The sequence below is a fragment of the Saccoglossus kowalevskii genome, chromosome 13 (assembly GCF_978046115.1).
Source record: "Saccoglossus kowalevskii chromosome 13, keSacKowa6.1, whole genome shotgun sequence".
Lineage (NCBI taxonomy): Eukaryota > Metazoa > Hemichordata > Enteropneusta > Harrimaniidae > Saccoglossus > Saccoglossus kowalevskii.
In genome coordinates, this window is record NC_140653.1 from 24,180,518 (window position 1) to 24,197,386 (window position 16,869).

At 34.0% G+C, this 16,869-nt stretch overlaps 2 protein-coding genes across 3 annotated transcripts in view; one reads left to right on the top strand and one right to left on the bottom strand.

The window, feature by feature from the left end:
* LOC100375431 (DIS3-like exonuclease 1) overlaps nt 1-5,872 on the top strand; it is a 39,390-nt gene extending 33,518 nt beyond the window's left edge. For both annotated transcript variants that reach the window (XM_085507105.1, XM_085507104.1), the window contains exons 22-24: nt 2,815-2,897; nt 3,460-3,597; nt 4,244-5,872. In XM_085507105.1, coding sequence (XP_085363231.1) covers nt 2,815-2,897; nt 3,460-3,597; nt 4,244-4,414 — 392 coding nt within the window. In that variant the 3' untranslated portion in view covers nt 4,415-5,872. The remainder of the gene's footprint in view (nt 1-2,814; nt 2,898-3,459; nt 3,598-4,243) is intronic.
* Nucleotides 5,873-6,836: 964 nt separating this feature from the next.
* LOC102803732 (uncharacterized) lies at nt 6,837-16,533 on the bottom strand. The gene is made up of 8 exons (XM_085506762.1): nt 16,423-16,533; nt 14,618-14,781; nt 12,953-13,055; nt 11,238-11,439; nt 10,759-10,828; nt 10,343-10,437; nt 9,800-9,877; nt 6,837-8,247 (listed from the first exon to the last, which is right to left on the bottom strand). Exons 2-8 carry the CDS (start codon nt 14,778-14,780, stop codon nt 7,459-7,461), a joined length of 1,500 nt encoding a protein of 499 aa, XP_085362888.1. The 5' UTR covers nt 14,781; nt 16,423-16,533; the 3' UTR covers nt 6,837-7,458.
* Between the last annotated feature and the right edge of the window lie 336 nt (nt 16,534-16,869).

Consider the following 16,869-nt stretch of genomic DNA (forward strand, 5'->3'; position numbering starts at 1 on the left):
CTATACTATATAGAACATACTGACACTTGTAGACCATGGTAAATGTCAAGTACAGCCATAGTCTACACTATATAGAACATACTGTTCTATAGACCATGGTAAATGTCAAGTACAGCTATAGTCTATGCTATATAGAACATACTGACACTTGTAGACCATGGTAAATGTCAAGTACAGCTATAGTCTATGCTATATAGAACATACTGACACTTGTAGACCATGGTAAATGTCAAGTACAGCTATAGTCTATACTATATAGAACATACTGACACTTGTAGACCATGGTAAATGTCAAGTACAGCTATAGTCTATACTATATAGAACATACTGACACTTGTAGACCATGGTAAATGTCAAGTACAGCTATAGTCTATACTATATAGAACATACTGACACTTGTAGACCATGGTAAATGTCAAGTACAGCTATAGTCTATACTATATAGAACATACTGACACTTGTAGACCATGGTAAATGTCAAGTACAGCTATAGTCTATACTATATAGAACATACTGACACTTGTAGACCATGGTAAATGTCAAGTACAGCTATAGTCTATACTATATAGAACATACTGACACTTGTAGACCATGGTAAATGTCAAGTACAGCCATAGTCTATACTATATAGATCATACTGACACTTGTAGACCATGGTAAATGTCAAGTACAGCTATAGTCTATGCTATATAGAACATACTGACACTTGTAGACCATGGTAAATGTCAAGTACAGCTATAGTCTATACTATATAGAACATACTGACACTTGTAGACCATGGTAAATGTCAAGTACAGCGATAGTCTATGCTATATAGAACATACTGACACTTGTAGACCATGGTAAATGTCAAGTACAGCTATAGTCTATGCTATATAGAACATACTGACACTTTTAGACCATGGTAAATGTCAAGTACAGCTATAGTCTATACTATATAGAACATACTGACACTTGTAGACCATGGTAAATGTCAAGTACAGCTATAGTCTATACTATATAGAACATACTGACACTTGTAGACCATGGTAAATGTCAAGTACAGCTATAGTCTATACTATATAGAACATACTGACACTTGTAGACCATGGTAAATGTCAAGTACAGCTATAGTCTATACTATATAGAACATACTGACACTTGTAGACCATGGTAAATGTCAAGTACAGCTATAGTCTATACTATATAGAACATACTGACACTTGTAGACCATGGTAAATGTCAAGTACAGCCATAGTCTATACTATATAGAACATACTGTTCTATAGACCATGGTAAATGTCAAGTACAGCTATAGTCTATGCTATATAGAACATACTGACACTTGTAGACCATGGTAAATGTCAAGTACAGCTATAGTCTATGCTATATAGAACATACTGACACTTGTAGACCATGGTAAATGTCAAGTACAGCTATAGTCTATACTATATAGAACATACTGACACTTGTAGACCATGGTAAATGTCAAGTACAGCTATAGTCTATACTATATAGAACATACTGACACTTGTAGACCATGGTAAATGTCAAGTACAGCTATAGTCTATACTATATAGAACATACTGACACTTGTAGACCATGGTAAATGTCAAGTACAGCTATAGTCTATACTATATAGAACATACTGACACTTGTAGACCATGGTAAATGTCAAGTACAGCTATAGTCTATACTATATAGAACATACTGACACTTGTAGACCATGGTAAATGTCAAGTACAGCTATAGTCTATACTATATAGAACATACTGACACTTGTAGACCATGGTAAATGTCAAGTACAGCTATAGTCTATACTATATAGAACATACTGACACTTGTAGACCATGGTAAATGTCAAGTACAGCCATAGTCTATACTATATAGATCATACTGACACTTGTAGACCATGGTAAATGTCAAGTACAGCTATAGTCTATGCTATATAGAACATACTGACACTTGTAGACCATGGTAAATGTCAAGTACAGCTATAGTCTATGCTATATAGAACATACTGACACTTGTAGACCATGGTAAATGTCAAGTACAGCTATAGTCTATACTATATAGAACATACTGACACTTGTAGACCATGGTAAATGTCAAGTACAGCTATAGTCTATACTATATAGAACATACTGACACTTGTAGACCATGGTAAATGTCAAGTACAGCTATAGTCTATACTATATAGAACATACTGACACTTGTAGACCATGGTAAATGTCAAGTACAGCTATAGTCTATACTATATAGAACATACTGACACTTGTAGACCATGGTAAATGTCAAGTACAGCTATAGTCTATACTATATAGAACATACTGACACTTGTAGACCATGGTAAATGTCAAGTACAGCTATAGTCTATACTATATAGAACATACTGACACTTGTAGACCATGGTAAATGTCAAGTACAGCCATAGTCTATACTATATAGATCATACTGACACTTGTAGACCATGGTAAATGTCAAGTACAGCTATAGTCTATACTATATAGAACATACTGACACTTGTAGACCATGGTAAATGTCAAGTACAGCTATAGTCTATACTATATAGAACATACTGACACTTGTAGACCATGGTAAATGTCAAGTACAGCTATAGTCTATGCTATATAGAACATACTGACACTTGTAGACCATGGTAAATGTCAAGTACAGCCAATTGGAGCCATACCTCAGGCATTCTCTGACTGTTCATGTTCCAACTTTATATATTTCTTAAACTTGGAAACTGACAGGGACTATGTTATGCAATCACTTGTTCATCTGCAGTGTAGCACTATAATATTAAATTTATTAATGACTTGTCCTCATCAGGTACTCTCACTAAATCAGATTATTCATGTACTGTTACCACAGCAACCAGTTCAACTACATTTCACCTTTTTGATCATATTACGGTGAGTCGCCTCATTTGACATAACTTTAATGTCAGACTTTATTTTTTGATAATTTCTAGATAGTGTGGGTGGACGACATACTAAGCTCACTATGCCCTTTAATTATGACAGTTTAAACATGGTTGGCCACTGAAATACCTGTTTGAATTTAATTAATACTTTAACAAATTAAATATGCAAATTAGCAGTCATGTTTGGGCATTGACCTGGGGAAAACACTGTTACTTTATAAATAAAGACTGAATTCCACTCTGAATTAAAATATAGCCGGTATAAAAAAATAGTTTGCTAGTACCCAATAAATAAAATGATGCGTGTTGTAATTCAGTACAAACAATAACAAAATAAATACAGTTTTCTGATATAATTTGGTCTGATTTGACCCACCCCAAAACATGCATGATATTTTTTCAGTTGTGCAGAATGTCAGCAAATGTGCTTTGTATGCTGTGGTCAGTTTATCGCTATCATGGATATAGCACTTAATATACCAGTGACTTCTGTCTATTACAACAATAGTAAGACTACTATGTTCTTTTATTTAATGGGTATTTTTTTTCAGGCTCGTATTTCAGTTGCTGCTTCACATGCACATACCTCAATGACACGGTTTGATCTTGTTGCAAGTGTGCCATATTGTAGTAATCACAAAGAAGAAAATGCAACTCAAAGACTTCATGAAAAAACAGACATAGTCCAGGTACTATCCCATGTATTATCTACTGGAAAGAGTTGTAAAATGTGTGGTGCAGTGTAGTGCTGTGCTGTGCAGTGTAGTGCAGTGCAGAGTAGTTGTGTAGTGTAGTGTAGTGTAGTGCAGTGCAGTGCAGTGTAGTTGTGTAGTGTAGTGTAGTGTAATGTAGTGTAGTGTAGTGTAGTGCAGTGCAGTGCAGTGCAGTGCAGTGCAGTGTAGTGTAGTGCAGTGCAGTGCAGTGTAGTTGTGTAGTGTAGTGTAGTGCAGTGCAGTGTAGATGTAGTGTAGTTGTAGTTGTAGTGTAGTGTAGTGTAGTGTAGTGTAGTGTAGTGTAGTGTAGTGTAGTGTAGTGTAGTGTAGTATAGTGCAATGCAGCGCAGTGCAGTGCAGTGCAGTGCAGTTGTAATGTAATTTAGTGTAGTCCAGTGCAGTTGTAGTTAAGTGTAGTGTAGTGTAGTGTAGTGCAGTGCAGTGCAGTGCAGTGTAGTTGTAGTGCAGTGTAGTGTTATGCAGTGTACTGTTATGTAGTGTAAAGCAGTGCATAGTGGGTAGTATGCAAAAAGGTGAGTGGTGTAGTGTAGTGTAGTGTAGTACTCGTGATTTGTCTCATGTAAAATAGTTCATGTAATTATCCTAATGGTTATCTTCACAGGAAGTGACAAGAGATGTTAAACAGGAAGTAGCAATATCTACAGAAATAAATGATGAACTTGGCAGTGATTTCAATGAACTTAAATCTAAATATGGCCAAACCAAGGATCATTGCAGTATATATTCTCTACTGCAGCAATTTAAAGAAATGGGTCTGGAAGAGGAATCATAAATATAGTATTACCGGTATTCCCTGGTACTGTAGTAGTCTAAATGCGTTTTTAAATTTTTTATTTTTTTTTATTTCCACACCCCTAAGCAAAACATTTTTTTAAAAGTAAGCCTCAACTACTTTTAATATATTTATTATGCAATCTTTTTGTATATGTCAGTGTCACAGCTAACTGATTAAACTGTCTGTGTCTGCAATGTGTAACATTTTTAAAGTGGTTTAATTGATAACATAAGTCAGGTGTCTATTTTATCAAAGCATCATGTATGTCCAAATTTTAGCATACTATAATTTCTTTCTTAGTGTCTCACTTGCCAGGATACCCGAAAGTACAGCCTATTTTGCCTCCTGTAGTTTTATTTTTAGTTAGAATTAATGAAACCTCCTTTGATTTCTTATTAACTCGATACAGCAAGGAAAAAATATCTTGCTAAAATTTTATTTGTCAATGATTTGGATGCCAAAATAGATTTCAAGGGAAACAGTATAGTTGAAATACTGATGTTTTTTCAGGTTAGTATTTTGAATTGAATATGAATTATTAACATGAATTAATATTAGTCTTTTACTCTGAAAATTATTTGTTTCTGTAGAAGATGACATTCAAAGCAGATTACCATGGGTATTATTGATATTCAATTGTAAAAATTATGCCCAAAATTCTATTGGAAATGGAATACTGTGTACTAATTCACTCAAAAGTTGGATATATTGTCAAAATATTTTGTAGCTACCCAATTGAAAGAGGGAATAAGATTCCTGGATGATATTATTATTGCATGCCTGCATTTTAAACACAAAAATAAAATAGATACATCCAGGGTATTTTGCAGTCCAGTGAACATTGTATTGACCATTGCCGCATGTATGGACTGTTGCTTCCACAAACAATTGTCATTACAAACCACAAACAATTGTCATTACAAACCACAAGGACTGCAATGTGCTGAGAAGCACAAACAAATCATCTCTGAAACTCAAACTACCGATAAATATTTGGGTCAGAACCCTTCTAGTTTGATTTTCTCATTTTACGCCTTTTGAATTCCTGAGTTTCATTGCTAATTTTTCAAACAATTGTCGAGATTGCAGCTATTTCCAAAGCTTGGTATCATATCAACAGATGTAATCTGAACAGAAGAATGTGCTTGCTTTTAAAATAACCCTTCTGTATAATACTAGTAGTGATTGTGTCTTGTATTTAAACAATTTCAGTGTATTTTTATGACACACAAATAAATATTTTTGGCAAAGCATTTAAATCAAATTTTTTGTATCCAATGTAATCTGATAATTGGTTCTCTTACTGTATTTTAGATCTCGTAATATGAATGAAATGTACCATACCACACACATATGATAATTTCTCTGTATATATTTGAAACCATTTTAAACTTGTAAGAATTTGTGTATTATTTTAAATGTGTATATTAGTAATAAACATGTCTGTACATCAGATTGAATGATTTCATTTGTTCCTTGTTAGTTGCTATAAATTCACAGCTTCACTATTTTGTCGTTTAAAAAACTTAACATTAACAGGGGACTAAGTCAAGGAGATTGCAACTGGTGTGATGTGAATTGAAAGACAAATAGATAGTTTTGAAATTATAAACAGATAAATGGTCTGTCCTTGCATATTAATATCTAATACATTACATTGTACATATGATAAATATGCACAGTACAGTACCACTTTATGTTCAAAAATATCCCGTAGTTAGATCACAATGGTCGAGTATAGATGTCAATTAACAGTTCAGAGATATTTCACTTGCATTGAATAATGTGATTAGTAAAAGGTCATAACCTATTAAAGTCGTGTGACATTCATTTTTTGCCGACCCACTCCCAGCTAGGATTGCCCCTTATAATCACTTCACGCATACATACCAACTCTTCTGGAATTTGTTCCGACTGGGTCGATAATGTTATTACTCTAAGTCTGGAAAATCTGAAAGTTTCTGTCCCAACCATTGCAACAGACGAAACACTTGTTTCCTACCTTCATGCCTAATTTATCTTCTACAAATTTTCAGATATCTTTCTTCGTTGCCAAGAAATTTGACCCAGAAGTTGGGTATCTTTTTCATCAGACTGCATTTTAACTTGATTTTTATCCCTGGGCAGACTTTGTTCAAACTTGATGGGCTAGTCAAGCCTACAATCTAGCCTATCGGCTTATTTTTAAGATCGTGCATTTCCAGAAGAATTTTAACAATTTCCGTTCACATTTCAAGTGTTTAGATTAAAATTGACACAATTATCTAGCTTACATGTAGGTATACTTTGTTCAGTATAGATCCATATTGAAAACCTGCACATCTACATTACCCTCCCGTTTTAATTAGCTCAAATTACCATCAAGTATATGTAAATATATGCAAGGTCACAAAACAGAAATAACGACAAATTACATCGATTCATTCAACTACTTTTATTAAAAAATTTACTACAAGTACAATACAAGATAAACGCTCGTATATAAGATATACATTTATAAAACCTATACTCCAAATAACATTCAATGAAGAAAGTTTTTTTATTTTACAAATATCTGTTATATAGTATTGGTATTATTCATTTTATATAGTTAAAGGGACATATACTGTAACTTTGCTAGTATTAGCTACATACAGAAAGGTTATCTTTCCAACAACAGAGGTGGATGGAAAGCTTACTAAATACTAAATGATTTAATGACGAACATTGTTATAGTAATGTCAAATTGCGATTTTCATTATTGAAGCTGCCTTTGAAGCATATTATGCACATAGATTAAAAATCAGTAAAGTTTGTAATATACATATATAGTAAATAATGGACGAGCCATTTAAATTATGTTTTCCTTGCCGAAATTCCTTCCTGGAATTGTGGAGCTGCATTTTAAGAATGTGTAGTTTATGGACATACTGGCTGATGGCATTAAATTCAAAGCAGTACATGCATTGAGTTTCTCAATAACTCCATTCAGTCACTAGGTGGCGCTGTTCAGAAAATCAAAGCATACTCAAATCAAAAGACCACTCAAGGTGATATTACAGCTACATTTCACTACTCGTTGTCGATTCATTTTGTGAAATGGAAATTTCTTTCTCTATGTTTTCAACTTCCATTGCTTCATCCAGTTCATTCTTGTCACTAGCAGTCTGGGAATCCGGAGGACTAGGAAATTTTGTTCTTGAAGCAACATGATTTGTTATTTTCTGTTCGGTTTCCATGGCAACATTCTCATCATCTTTTCGTTCTGTCTCAACCCCTTGTGCAGACTGGTCAATGACAAGCCTGCATTCTGTTTCCATTTCATCATCACTGTCTCTCTCATCTGTTTTATCAATTCGTTCCTTAGATACAACATTGTCATTATCAAGGTTTTTATTCATTTTTCTCTCAGCTGTTTTTGGAACAATGTTTTCTACTTTTCTCTCATTAACAGTATTATGATCACTAGACTCCTTACTGTCACATGTTTCCAAAGTAACATCTTGACTGGCTGTGATTGGTGTTCCTTCAGTTTGGCTTGATGTGATTGGTGCTCCCTCAGTTTGACTTGATGTGATTGGTGCTCCCTCAGTTTGGCTTGATGTGATTGGTGCTCCCTCAGTTTGACTTGATGTGATTGGTGCTCCCTCAGTTTGGCTTGATGTGATTGGTGCTCCCTCAGTTTGGCTTGATGTGATTGGTGCTCCCTCATTTTGGCTTGATGTGATTGGTGCTCTTTCAGTTTGACTTGATGTGATTGGTGTTCCTGCTTTCATTTTGGATTCCCTCCTCTCCCTGGCTAATCTCTTATTTCTTTCAATTCTTTCAAGTTGTTCTTCAGTTAGGGTGCCCTGTGGAAGAGACAAACCCCCTATGTTATTATAAAATGAACAATATGACAAATACTCCAAAAACAATTAACAATTGCACTACACAAATTATGTAATAGTCAAAACTGCAAAGCTTTTATAGTTTCATGTGATGAAACTATATATATAGGGCCCCTCGCCCTTCATATACCCAGGGACTCCTCCGCCTCTTATATTTTCCAGACCCTTCCGCCTCTCATATCCATAGACCCCTTATATATCCATAGACCCCCTATATATCCATAGACCCCCTATATATCCATAGACCCTCTAATTCCTTATATCCATATATACTTATATCCTTATATACAGGGTCCATAGCACCAAGAGCCAAATGATTTCCAAGACTTTTCCAGACCTTTTTACAATGTTTCTTGCATTTTTCCCCAAGAAATTTTGACTCTTAACATCATCACCAAAGCTCATCAAAGTTCTGAGCCTGGAGAAAACGGGCCTTTCTAAAATGAATTAATAACTATGAAGAAATTCAATGACTTTTCAAAGACTTTTTTTATTTTTCTTGTAATTTAAAGACAACTCAAAGAATTTCCAGACCTCAAAAAGTCCAAAGAATTTTCCCAACGCTATGGACCCTGCCTTATGTACCTTGGTAATTTGAGCTATTGTCATCTAGAAAATTCGCCATACCCTTACAGCATTATCCCACTTGTTTGCTTCACTAGGGCCTGCACTACATCATTTATGTAGAATTTTAAATAAATATTGTCTTCTTTTTTTCGTTTTCTAGAGAACATCTAGCTTGACCATTCAAATGTTTTGTGGCAGATATTAAAACTTAGGATTATAAATGATAACATCGTTATAAAATGTCACAATGTCTGATGTAAGCCCCGGGTTTCATACCAAAACCATTTGATTTAGACAAAGTATGATATATGGTGTGTGCCACACATTTATGTACTGTACTGTGGTGTACTTGTCTGATGTTTGTTTTGTATTCTTAGGCATACAAATTCTCATTAAGACTATGTACACATGATTTTTTTTTTACATGTGTTAGTATTTTAGCACATACCGGTATAGCAGTGACAAAATTTAGTGTCAAAATCTGTCTATGATTAATTGTTTTATAGTATTAGTCAACAGTATGTAAATTTGTTGGTTCACTGTTTTTTGAGAAAATTTGCAGAATATTATGCATAAAATGCCATTTTAGCAGCAGTTTCCATAGACCACACTTTCCCGTCAAAAAATCACTAAAAATATTGGTAATTTTTTAATATTCTAGACATCAAAAAGTATCTTGTAAGAAACTATATATCTTCTTTTTAACCAAATCACCCAGCACTAAAATATTTGATATATATCCCTGCCATGGTAAAAACAATGGTAAAATGCCCTAAAACAGCAAAAATCTGCTTTTTTCTCTGTGTCTCATTGGTTGATTTTCTCCGAACTCAGCAAGATGACCCCATATTTTTAATCCATTTTCTTCATCCTTGTAACATGATATATCAAATACAAAAAAATTAAGATTATTTTTACTTTTGTGTAGCATTCTGTCTTAACCTACCTTTTTAATGCTCTGAGAACTTGGTGGAGTGGAGACTGTTGTCATTGGCAATGGTGTTGATGGTGGAGACTGAGATGGCTGTACAGAAAAAAAGTCCCAAAATGAGATTCCATTACAACATATAAAGACGAGCAGAACTAAATAGGAAATAACACTGAATACACCGCATGATAAATACTACTGTAAAAGGGTTAATTATTCACTGGATTTTAATTTTGCTTATTTCGCTGACTGGAAAATGCGCTAAATTAAAACCCAGTGAATATGTAAAAGTGAGCATAGAACACATTATCTGAATGATAAAACCGTGAATTTAAAATCCACTGAATATGCCCTGAAATGCTAAATCAGCGAAATTTAAACCCAGTGAAAATTAGTAATTTTACAGTATATTAAATGAAAGTAAACATGTACGATGTGCGTGACTTGCTTCACTTCCTATGGTGCAACTACCTATGAGCGTAGATGTTTGAAAGTCAAGAATATCTTCATACTAGTACTATTGTACTTTACTACCAAGTTTAGAAAAGTCGGAAAACTCACCATTTCACTATTATGCTGCAGAAAATCTACTTGTGATGAATTTCTTTCAACCAATGACGCTAACTCTGTGTTATCACCTTCTACCTGTCCTTGCTCTGAGGATATACAAGAAGGAAAAACTCTCGTTTATTATCAATATTCACCCAAACATCAGTCACTCTTATGTTCATGTAAACAATTCAGGGTAGCCATTTAGTAATTCTAAATATCAGATAATAGTGACATTAAGTCATTGAGGAAGACAAATAGATAACTCAATGCAAACTGGATATCAAAACATCTTATCGTCGACGCACAATGTCTGTGTTTAATGAGCAACACCATATTCACAAATGTTTTTCACTTTGCAATTTTTGTGAAAATTGTTAAATCAAAACCTCTAAAAACGGTTCTACAGCAATCAAGTTGAACATTACCTTCAGTATGTCTCATCACAAAGTCATCATCAGTGAGCGGCATATCGAGTCGTAATTTAGTGAGCGTTACCTGAAATGTACAAATATATCAATATCAAAGGTTTACCACAAAGCATGTGGTTGTATACAGAAATGTTATTTATTGTGTGGTTGCTAAGTTGGCATATAAAACAAGTAGAGTAATAATATTTCAAAAATTTGTCAATATCTTCACCAAATTGTTGTTTCCATGACAAACAGATTCAGATCTCGATCAAAATCTGAACAATTATAATATACATTGTAACAGTCATTTTGTCAAGAGCATCCTTCTTGAAAAAGCCATGAAAAATGAATGACTTCTAGAGGTAATGATGAATCATTCCCAAAATCTCTGTTTCCATGGTGACCACATATCTACATACATTGTCATTGTTCAAATTTTCAAGCAAGCAGGCAAACTCTAATAAAAACGGGAAATTTTTTTTTCTTGGCCTTACCTGTACTGGCTTCTTGTGACCAAGTTGTTCCACTTTTTCTATGACATCATCAAATGTCATCTTTGGATACAGACGATGTGCCCAATGCTCGTACGCTTGCATCATAACTTTTAAATCAGAAACTTCATGACCTTTACCCTTGAATTTTAATTTGGAGAACTGTTTGGGAATACTTGGAATCCCCCTCTCTGGATCAATCAGTCTGAAAATGAAAAATATGCAAATACTGTTAATATAGCAACAGTTTTGTCCTTTCAACTCCAATACTTAAAAATAATACAATAAAATATTTGTATGAGCTTATAGATATTATGGTACTGTAAAATGACTAATTTTCACTGCGTTTAAATTTCGCTGATTTACCATTTCAGGCATACTCAGTGGGTTTTAAATTCATGGTTTTATCATTTAGATAATGTGTTCTATGCTAAATTTTACATATTCACTGGGTTTTAATTTAGCGCATTTTCAAATCAGCCCAGTGAATAATTAACACTTTTACAGTAATTAAATCATTTTCATCTTTGCTGATCTATTTTGAGCACCTGGTTGTTCTTGAGCAAGGTCACAAATGACCATATATAGGCTGTAATATTGGTACACACCTTTCAGCTGATTTATACGAGGTCAACAAAATCTAACTAGTCAATTGATGTCATTGTGAACAGCCAGTCACTGCTCACAAAATATGCTGGATGTTGATTTGTTAAATCATCTATAAAATTTGCATAAAATTAAAAGCATTTAATAATGTTTGCCAATGATATAGATCAGGGTGATAGTTTGTTATATTTCGAAAATGACACTTTTTAATGTCTCAAACCATATACACTGTACTGACTCCTAAACTACCTCAATGTTCTACTCTAATTTCTTCTCCAGGAGCGGCATAATTGCAGCTAAATGTCTGTATCATATTTGATAAAGTGAGTTTTATGGTCAAAATAAGAAATATTTTTATTATCTAGTATAGAAAAATGCAAATTTTGCATTTCAATTGGAGATGATGCCCAATCTACCATAATTACAAGGTCAAGGTTTAGTCTGTCCTACCGTAAAATATGTATTAGAAGCCGCATCCCTAATAGAAGTCGCACCCATTCTTCTTGAACAATTGAGAACCAAAAAATTCACTGTTTCTCATATGTGTAGATGCTCTAATAGAAGCCACATCCCCTCTGTCAGAATATACCATTTTACTAGAAGTTGCAGCTTCTAATACAGATATTACAGTAATAAGATTATCATGTGACATAAGCATTGAAGTATAAACCAAGATTTTATATGATAAGAGTATGCAAGCAAGATATACAATAAAGATCTATAGAATTGACGAAGTCACATGAATTACATGATCAACACAATATTGTAAGACAAACTTACAATTCTTGAATTGCAAATCAGTGTGCGATAGAGGTGATTACCTGGTAGTTTTCATATCAGACAATTTTTGATGGTGTCCGTGCTTATTTAAAAAGAATGCAGCTCTTTTATTTCTGTTTACGCAATTGAACTTTTCCAAGTGTCCATCGCTTTTTGTAACACCATTGGTTACAAACAAGTTTGATTTACATGCACGGAATATAGACGCTTTCAAGTGGTTGCAAAGCTCAATAGTGCACGTCTTGTGGTATCGTCATCACGTATTACCATACATAGTTATAAAAGCTGCATACCCTAATCTTATAAATCATTGTTACGACTGAATACTATACCTATTTGCATCTAGTTTGGGTTGAGGTTTCCTGTTCACTATTCTAGCTACTTTGGCTGTGGGAATGTCTTCTAATGCAGCTTCAACTGCATCAGTACTGCTCTCTGTAAATAAAAAGCCATCAGATTCTCAAATGCTTTTCATTTTGAATATTTATATCGTCTTGTGCTCACTATACACTACCTTTGATTTACGCAAAAGTTAATACAGGAGTCTATAGTACAATTTAATAAAACGTACTGAATCATTTCATATGCTTGCGACTGGTAATCAAACAAAGCATGTATTATAGATTCATGCTAAGGTTGAATGCAACCAACAGACTCTAATACAAGGCATGTGATTTTATACAGTTAAAATTAAAAATGTGAAAAATGCAAGCCTCCTTGACAAAATAATAAGGTAAAATGCAACATTTAATTGCAACATGCATGTAATATGTCTTTACTTTACAATTATTATGTGATATGGTTCAAGGGGCATGCATTTTTTTTGCATTTTTACACTGACCCATGGGTTTCCATGTTAAAAAGCTTTGCATTATACATGTATAGTACATAATCTTTGGTTTTATGCGAAGATATGTAGTCTTGGAGTAGGAGGAATAACAATTCATCGCCATGACAGTCCCTGTTCAGTTTTAATGACTGTCAAATATAAAAGGCAGATTAATTATAATTAAATGTTAGGGGAGTATACAGCATGTTAAAAATATGCTTGAAATGGCAAATTTCCCAGGTTTTGTTCAGTCACACATCCTAGGATCATTCTCATATCGTACAAAATTGTTAAATTCATGCGCATAAACCAGTTTGACATTTATAATCAAATCACAAAACAAAATATTATTTGTGTTAAAGCAAGCTAGAATGAAATCAACTCAGCCATGTTTGAGAAATTTGTATTTAGATCTAAAAACATAGAGAAACTACCTAAGCCCTGCCAGTACATAGTATTCAGATTTGTGAGGTGAGCTATAATGTAGGTTTCACATCTATGAATTAAAAACTTATAGCTGTGAAACATATTTTTGGGAAATTTTACCATAATCTGCATTTATCTTAAAAAACATGAATATCAACAATGTTGTATAAGGTAATGTATAATAGGGATATCGGTAATTAAATAGTTTAGTCACAGTGTAAAAAGGAAGAAGAATATTATGAACCAGATTTAACCATGAACTCAATAATAAAATGAAAGTAACTCAATGGGTAAATGACTTGAAAATACTTTTGTATCGAGGAACAAATTTAAAGCACTGAAATATGCTATAACCTTGATATACTATAATAGATAGGACTGATCTGTCTCTTGTTTGCACTGGTGATCATTTGTCTCAGACACAAATCTTACAAATACTGGAGTATGTACTAAAATTTGCCTAAAATTTCGAGTACACTTAAGAACAGCCTGGTGAATCACTATGTAACTAGTTTTCTAGAATACTGTAGAATACTTTATGTTCGCTTGGAATTTATTTTCGCTATTTTCGTTGAAGGGATGATTCCGTGAATATAAAATCCAGCGAATATTTCCTATATTTCACATTAAACTCATCAAAAATCAGTGAAAATAAATTCCATACAAAATGCCAAAAAAGCCTTTTCAGCGAAAATTAATTCAAGCGAAAATAAAGTATTCCACAGTGGTTTGTGAACAATACCTTTAAGTGCCTGGCTGACAAACCTATCATCTTCAGCATCATCATCACTACGCCTTGGAGATAAAGATGGCATTTCAGGTAATGGAGGAAATTCCTCTATTTCATCTTCGTCCATGTCATTATCATGGAAGTTATCCAACAAGTCAATTGATGTGGCCATCATTCTGAAAGATGCAGACAATTAACAGTCCAAGCCATTAGTTAAATTTGAACAATGTCTTAATGTGTCCTAATGTCTGTGTTTTAAAACTATCATTTATTAAGAAAGAGCACACTGGCTTATTTGGCCAATATTTTTATATTGGTACAGTTAGTTGATTTTCATTTGAGGTCAAAATTTCTAATAACAATTAAGCCGCAAAAAAAATAAAATAAATAGGAATGAGACATTTTGCTCACAGTCAATCATTCATTTCTAGTTTAGCACAAAGATTTTTTTTTTTAAAACAAATTAAAAGAATACATTTAATGATTATTTTATTTTAAATGAATCAGGTACGTGAATTATTATTTTGTACCAAGTGTAGATTGAAATACTGCATGAGAAAGCCGGTCTGTGTTGACTACGAGCGTGGTCGCAGTTGATATGTCATGTGAAGGCATGAGTGTACATTATAGGCATAGACAATTTTTAGCTCTGAGCCAATCACTATTAAAGAGTGGTGGTTGTTGTTCAGTGGGTGTATTTTATTTGCGATTTTTTTATTTTATTTTATTTGTGTGAGTTACATATTGAAAAGGACACAGCGTGATGACCTTAGGTATTTCCCCTTAAGAACAAATTCTATAGAATTCTCTAGAAGTTTTTTGTAAGGATAAATTTGAATGAAAGCTGATAAATGGTATTTACAAATTATAATTTGTTTATAAAAGCCCCAGCTTTGTGCCCTCCACTGTATCATTAATTTTAGTGTAGTATAACATTTAAAAAAAAAAATTTAATTATCACAAATAATATTCAAGTAATATTCAAGTAATATTCAACTACTATCCTCGGGGGCGGACATCCGGGCATTTTCTACCGCCTGGCAACCCTCGCGGTGAAAACAAAGGCCAAAACTCACAGAAAACGGTACTTTGGGATGGTTGTTGAGAGTCCTCTGAACAGCGTAACAAGATTAGCCCTACGTGTGTAACATATATAAATTTGGTTGTTCGGGATTACTTCAAATTTGAGTTTGTGTTGTTTTCTCGAATTTTCACCGGCTCAAACGACGTTCCACAGCAGCGTGCCCAGAGCCCATAGAAATGCATGTACAGTGGTGGGCGTCATAGCAACGTGGAACGTCTTGTGACGTAGCCCCCCCCCCCCCCCGAGGATTGATGATGAGGGCGCCATTTAGAGGAACAAATTCAGGGATTACCCATTTGTAATCTGGAGGGATAGAGTTTTGCTGGAAAAACATTGAGAGGGAAAATAATAAATTTCTCATTGTTCACTGAGTATTGTTAATCAATGAGGGGGGGGGGTGATACGCGAAAACAAAACTTGGCATCATGCAGATGTGAATAAAAACTCCAACTCCCCAGCTTTAAGATTGGTACTGTACCGCTTAGAAGACAATTGAGAAAAGAAATTGTAGAATTTATGGAATGAGAATACGATTGTGGTTCAAAGCATATATAGTACACTGTCTATATTGTACCATGTTAAACGTTTAAGTTCAAAAGACGATGGTCTTTCCATAACACCCCAAGGTCGATCAGACCACGATCACTCATAAACGTTATTTTGTGGTCACAAACAGAGTTACATATTAACTGTATCGCTGCAAACACAACTTTCAGATCGTCAGAATACTTACTTGAATAGCTGTTATATTTTCTAGAGCAATACTTGCAATCCAAAAACTTACGGAAGTAATTCTTTTTAATTTCGCGGGTCTTTCACTCATGTGTCAACTCGATCGTCCAATCAGACTACTGAGGATAAACTTTGACCTATTCTCATCTGCTACCACTGAGGGCGCACATAGACGTTATTTTGTATTTTTACTGTACACGTCGTAAAAATTGAACTTTCTTCAGTGCATATTTCAAAACACAATCACTCAACGATGATGTGTTGTGGTCTTTTTTTACTTTCACGGCCTCGTAAGATGACTGTGGGGTCAACAATGCTATTTTTTTTTTAATTAGTGAACGCTGCTGGGACCTATATGAATGGTATAAGGGAATCCTAGCTCTTGGTAAATACTTTAAGTGTCATCAAAGAAGTAACCGTGACAGGATGGATACACAATGATATTTAC

Bases quoted from the DNA above. Each gene is read 5' to 3' on its own strand.
- LOC102803732 (XM_085506762.1), bottom strand. From the start codon at position 14,780: ATGATGGCCACATCAATTGACTTGTTGGATAACTTCCATGATAATGAC. The intron at 10,438-10,758 runs GTAATGTTCAAC...GTATATCCTCAG, and splicing joins TGTGATGAGACATACTGAAG to AGCAAGGACAGGTAGAAGGT. The intron at 9,878-10,342 runs GTGAGTTTTCCG...TTTTCTGTACAG, and splicing joins TGCAGCATAATAGTGAAATG to CCATCTCAGTCTCCACCATC.